The 6151-nt window shown below is 34.6% G+C and overlaps 1 protein-coding gene across 1 annotated transcript; it reads left to right on the top strand.

Moving 5' to 3' along the window:
* Nucleotides 1-1404: 1404 nt before the first annotated feature.
* LOC104102867 (F-box protein SKIP14-like) lies at nt 1405-5883 on the top strand. The gene is made up of 2 exons (XM_009610707.4): nt 1405-3027; nt 4419-5883. Exons 1-2 carry the CDS (start codon nt 2152-2154, stop codon nt 4962-4964), a joined length of 1422 nt encoding a protein of 473 aa, XP_009609002.1. The 5' UTR covers nt 1405-2151; the 3' UTR covers nt 4965-5883.
* Nucleotides 5884-6151: the final 268 nt, after the last annotated feature.

The following is a 6151-nucleotide window of genomic DNA, read 5'->3' as shown; positions in this document are numbered from 1 at the left end:
TAATAGGTGTGTAATCATATAATTAGTACATAATTTAGGGCAAAATCCAAATTAATCGATCCGCCGAAACTAATTGCATTCGCTAGCAAAACTTTTTATTATATATATATATATATATATATATATATATATATAAACTAATTGCATTCGCTAGCAAAACTTTTTATTATATATATATATATATATATATATATATATATAAACTAATAGAGACGCTAGCAAAATTTTTTTATATATATATATATATATATATATATATATATATATATATATATATATATATTATTGGATCGGGTTGCATGACGCAACAATTATATATATATTTATAATTAATTTATGTATATTGACTAATAAAAGTAAATATTATTGAGCCGACTATTCGTATAAAGATCTCATTTAATAAACGGAAAAGGGCCAAAAATGCCCTTGAATTATTTAAAATAGCTCAAAAATGCCCTCCGATTATTTTTAGTACCAAAAATATCCCTGCCGTATATGTTTTGGACCACAAATGCCCTTAATCCGTTAGTCTTGCCATTGAAGGTGACATGACAGTCCAACTGGGTTAAATTTGCTTACATGACGATCCACCTAAGCAATCCAGCATGGCAAAATTATTTTTTCGGAAACAAAAAATTTCTAGAAATTTTTATTAAAATACAAAAGCAATATTTATTCCGAAAAAAGTAAAAAAATTTCGGAAAAATTATTTATTTTTGAATTTTTTATTAAAATACAAAATCAACACTTATTCCGAAAAAAGTAAAAAAATTCTGAATATTTATTTTTCCAGAATAATCTTGAAGAAATAAATAATCTTGACGAAATAAATAATTTTTCCGGAATTTTTTTACTTTTTTTCGGAATAAGTGTTGATTTTGTATTTTAATAAAAAATTCCAAAATAAATAATTTTTACGGAAATTTTTTACTTTTTTCGGATTAAGTGTTGATTTTATATTTTAATAAAAAATTCCGAAATAAATAATTTTCCGGATTTTTTTTACTTTTTTTGGAATAAGTGTTGATTTTGTATTTTAATAAAAATTTCTGAAATAAATAATTTTTTCGGAATTTTTTTTACTTTTTCGGAATAAGTGTTGATTTTGTATTTTAATAAAAATTTTGAAAAAATATTTTTTTCGAAAAATAATTTTGACATGCTGGATTGCTTAGGTGGATGGCTAAGTAAACAAATCTAACCCAGTTGGACTGCCATGTCACCTTCAATGGCAAGACTAAGGGTTTAAAGACATTTGTGATCCAAAACATAGACGATAAAGATATTTTTGATATAAAAAATAAACGGAGGATATTTTTGAGCTATTTGAAATAGCCGAAGAACATTTTTTTTGCCCTTTTCAGTTTAATAAATTAGCTCAAAATTCAAGAGGAACACTAATCTCTCGCGCCACACGTTCCCACCAAGAAAAGACATCGTAGATTCATAAAGCGTCTCTCTCTCTCTTTCTCTTCCACCAAAATTAGCAATTCTCAGACACAAAAACAACACCTACCGTCTACGTAACACGCGTGTAATAGTTCAAAAGTTCATTATTTTAAATCCTTCTGGGATTTGGGTTTGATTCTTTATCATCCTCCTCCTTACTTATCCCATTCCAATATCAAATCTGATTTCAATCTTCTCACATACTACCGTCTATATATTGTTGTATTGCGTCTTATAGCTGCGCTTTCTATTACCACTAGTTTTATTGCGCCAATTCCGGTATATTAATCCATTCTATCCGCTCGTTTTCCTATTCGTATTTGGTTTAATTTCTCCTAAATATTTGAGCTGCAACAAGTTTCTGAATTTCTCTTCACAAGAAACTTTTGGAATTTTTTGGTGTTTTTGTTTTAATCTGTATTTGAGAATTGAGGGTTCTGGTGTTCTCTTTTAGCCTAGGTGGGTGATACAATTTTATCCTTTTTAGGTTATTATTGGTGACTGTTTTGAGTAGACGCTATCAAAGAGGGATTCAGGGTTTGAAGTTTATAGTTCCTACCACAACCTCAAGTTGATATGTAATAACTGGGTTCATAATCAAATATTTATAGATAGTTAGTGGATTTCTTAATACGTATACAGTATTTGGGCAAAAGCTATTGGGTTCACGTAGGTTACAAGCTAGATCTGCTCCTGGGCGCTATGGCCTTGAATCAAGAAGAAGGATACTTAACTAGGATCGGGTTTGATAATGGGTGTTCCGTGGAGAGATGCTTAAATGATAAAGTGGATGGGTTTAGTGATTTTTGGGGTTTGAATTGTGAAATGGGGGAGCTTTATGATTATAAAGGTGGAAAAGCTAATAAGGGTTCGGATAATATTGCTGATCTGTTGCCTCAGGATCCCTTTAATATGGATGTTACAACCAAAGGCACTGGTCTCTCGGCCATCGCTGGTTTCTTAGAGGATCTTGAGAATGATTTTGGGTTAAAGACTCTAGGGTTTATGTCAGATGAGATTGAGGTTAAGGGGGTGGACGATCATTTGCTTGCGGAACTTGATTTTGTATTGAGTGGCACAGTGAGAATTCATCAGGATGCAGGTAAGACTGATGGAAATTGTGAGCTGTTTGGAATGGATCTCAGCGAGGGATTGGAAGGTGGCCATGGTCTGATGAATGAGAAGACGGAGATTATGGATTTTAGTTATGAGAAGTATTGGATTCTCAGAGATGATTCAATGGATAATGATCAAGGGGGAATTAATGATCAGTCTGATATGGATGGAGGTGATCCTTCAGATGCACTGTTGCTGGCCCTTGGTTATTTAGGCTTGGGGGACCTTCTTGCTGTCGAAAGAGTATGCAAATCTTTACGTGATGCTGTTAGAGGAGATCCACTTTTGTGGAGAAGTATTCACATTGATTATCCATTCAATCCTAAGATCACAGATGATATTCTTATAAAGTTGACAAATAGGGCTCAAGGCCATCTTCATTCTCTTAGTCTCGTTTACTGCTTAAAGATCACCGATCTTGGTTTGAAGCATGTACTTGAGAGGAATCCCAGCCTGACAAAGGTCAGTTATTCTTTTTCCTAGCTAAATTTTGTCACTATCTCTTGATGGTTTTGCTCAATGTTGTGTCTTATAAGGTGTCATCGTATAGTCAGTAAAGTTGGCATGATTGGCGAGTCTCATATTTGAATTAAGAGTAACACAATACATATCTTCATGCTTTTATCATAGTTGTGCTGTTACTATGTTCCGTGCTCACTTTAGGAAGAAACATACCAAAATGAAAGGCAAGTTTAGTATGGTTATAGAACTAGCAATATCATATGGAATTTAATGTTTGACCTCTAAGGCCTAAATTTTCCAAAAGCTGAGTATTGGAGAAATGTGGACGTTAAGCTAAATGTGCTGTGATATAGAAATGATCACATCATATGGAAAGGCAAGTAGCTGACATAGAGATAAACGAGAGGAAGTCACCACAAGATGGTTTGGTCATGTTCAACGTAGATCTCTAACTGTTCTTGTCTGTATGGCACTATGATGGGGAATGAGGTAGACCTAAAATTACAAAGAAGTAAGTTGTTCAAAAGATCTAAAATTCCTCCAATCCGTGAGGACTTACAGAAACAAAAAACAACAGAAGTAAAAAAGTTTATATCGTCTGCACCAACTAATTGGGATGAAAATTAGTCATGTTGATAGTTGGTACATTTACATCAGGCCTGGTATTTTAGGAGTTTTGTTTGTATGCTTAAAGATTTATATGTCAATAGAAAATGTAGACACATTAATTATTATAGGAACCCAGATTGTTGAGTATCGAAATAAAAGGGGTATAAAGGGGGTCCAAATGAAGCAAAGTGGTACCATTAGGATTCATGTAGCGACCCAAACTATCTTGGAATTGAGGCATAGTAGTTTTAAAAATATTTAGCAGTCCATAGGACATTCATTGAACTTTGTAACTTTGGTTTCAACACCAGTACACCTATTAACTAGAAGTGTATGCTGAGATTCCTCATTGTTTCATTCATCTATTTCATTATTTTACACCTATTGATGCGGAGATGCTTTTTATGGTATCTATTATGTCTAATACTGCTCTTCAACATGTGCAGTGTTTAGTAATCTGCCGATAATTCGAAATAATTAATTGGTTTCATTTTTAAATTGATACGCTTATGCTGGTAGATGGCATTAACAATTTCATGTACACAACTTTAGAAAGTGACAAACTGTAACAGGAATGGAAGGATCTTATGTCTAACCGGTTTTGGGTAGTCTTTATACTGAAGTGTCTGCCATTCACCTCCTTTTAACCTCTTGGGAAGTTCATTTACTCCATATTTCTTACTATAAAGTTCTTCATAACCTTGTATCTAGTTTTCAATTCGATTCTATTACTTCTTACTTATTTTAGTTTTCTGATTTCATGTTTGCCTGTGTATATGCAGTTAAGTGTCCCAGGGTGTGTTAGACTCACCGCTGATGGTATTCTGTCTAACTTAAAAGTCTTCAAGTCTGGTGGAAAAAACAGACTTAAGTACATAGGGATTCATGGAGTCTTTGGTGTGACAAACCAGCACTTTGAAGAGTTCAAGCTCTTAATCGGTGAAGATAATAGCAAGCTGCCAACTACTCGTAAGCCGCGGTTTTTGGGTAGTGGCCATTCTGATGATGACTGCGCTATGGATATTGAAGTTTGCCCGAAATGCCAGCAACTTGGACTAGTTTATGATTGCCCCTCAGAGAGTTGCCAAAGGAAGCAATCTGCCACTCAGTTATGCAGGGCTTGTACTATATGCATTGCACGGTGTATCAATTGTGGATGTTGCTTAGATAACCGTGAATACGAGGAGCTGATCTCTTTCGATTTGCTTTGTTTAGATTGCTGGAGAGAACTCTGGGGTTGCCAAGAGAGGGAGCAGAAAATGACCATTTTGCCTAAAACCACTGTTCTTCATAAGCAGGCAAGTTACCATTTCTACCTCCGTGGCTAGGATGCACAGTGTTTGTTACTTCTTTTTGGCTATGGGATGAATTCTGCCAACATATGTAGTTTCAGCTTCTGGGCAGACACTTGGGCTGGAGATGAAAGTTTAATGTCCAAATTTCCAGTTCTGTTCAACCGTTCCACCAACAAGTATGGTATTGTGTCAGATGCTTAAGTTTCCAGCACAGGATGGCACTTGAGTTTCAGGAGAAATTTGAATGACTGGAAAGTAAAGACTTTTTTCACTTACTTCAGATGCTGGAGCCTTTCAGATTATTCAAAACAAACAGGATACTCTCGGTTGGGCAGCAAGTAAAGACAAGAGTTTCTTTATCAGCAATTGTTATAGTTTATTAATGAAGCAAGTTGATCAATGGGATGATAACTGGCCTTGGAAGTCGATTTGGAAGACTAAGGCACCTGTCAAAGAGGATTCCTATTGTGCAATAGATACTATTTATGTGAGAATGACCAAGAAACAATAGAACATTTCCTCCTGCACTGCAAAGTAACTAGAGAATGCTGGGAATTGTTCCTAAACATCTACGGAATCTATTGGGTAAAGCCACTGAAGGTAAGAGATCTGATGGAATGCTGGCAACATCAGACAACTCCTAGAGCCTTGAAGCAGATTAGGAGGGCTACTTATATGTGTATATTCTGGACCATTTGGCTAGAGAGGAACAGGACATGTTCTGAAGGCCAGAAAACTCACATCTCCAGGATAAAGGATAAATGCCTCTAAAATTTGTTTTTAAAAAGTTGTATGGTGGATAGTCTTAGCCAATATATGGATTTCCTAGACTTAGAAAAAAGGAAGTAATTGACTGCATGGCCATCCCCTGCAACAGGTCTTTTGTATTTTTTTTACCATCTTGATACCTTAATAATAAGAGTTAATACCCTAAAACCCCCTTAAATTATCACATTTTGGTCAGTTTCCTACTTAAACTGTTCGGTGTCTTCAAAACCTCCCTGAACTATATTGTCTTTCATATTAAAACCCTCTTGTTACTGACCTGGCATAACGTACGTAAATATTTGCTTGGAAGCACGTGACAGTTCAAAAAAACTATCAAAATGGCCCTGACATAAAATTATGGCTAATTAGTCTAACCCTCTTTCAAATTTATTTTTTTAATAAATATTCTTCTTATTTTAGTAGTATCCACCTTTCTTCCTCATTTTTTGATC

Source organism: Nicotiana tomentosiformis, chromosome 2, assembly GCF_000390325.3.
Source record: "Nicotiana tomentosiformis chromosome 2, ASM39032v3, whole genome shotgun sequence".
Lineage (NCBI taxonomy): Eukaryota > Viridiplantae > Streptophyta > Magnoliopsida > Solanales > Solanaceae > Nicotiana > Nicotiana tomentosiformis.
The sequence above is the reverse complement of the archived record's forward strand: the minus strand, read 5'-3'. Positions and strand labels throughout refer to the sequence as shown.

Coding starts and splice junctions, on each gene's coding strand:
- LOC104102867 (XM_009610707.4), top strand. CDS start 2,152: ATGGCCTTGAATCAAGAAGAAGGATACTTAACTAGGATCGGGTTTGAT. Junction 3,028..4,418: donor GGAATCCCAGCCTGACAAAG/GTCAGTTATTCT, acceptor GTGTATATGCAG/TTAAGTGTCCCAGGGTGTGT.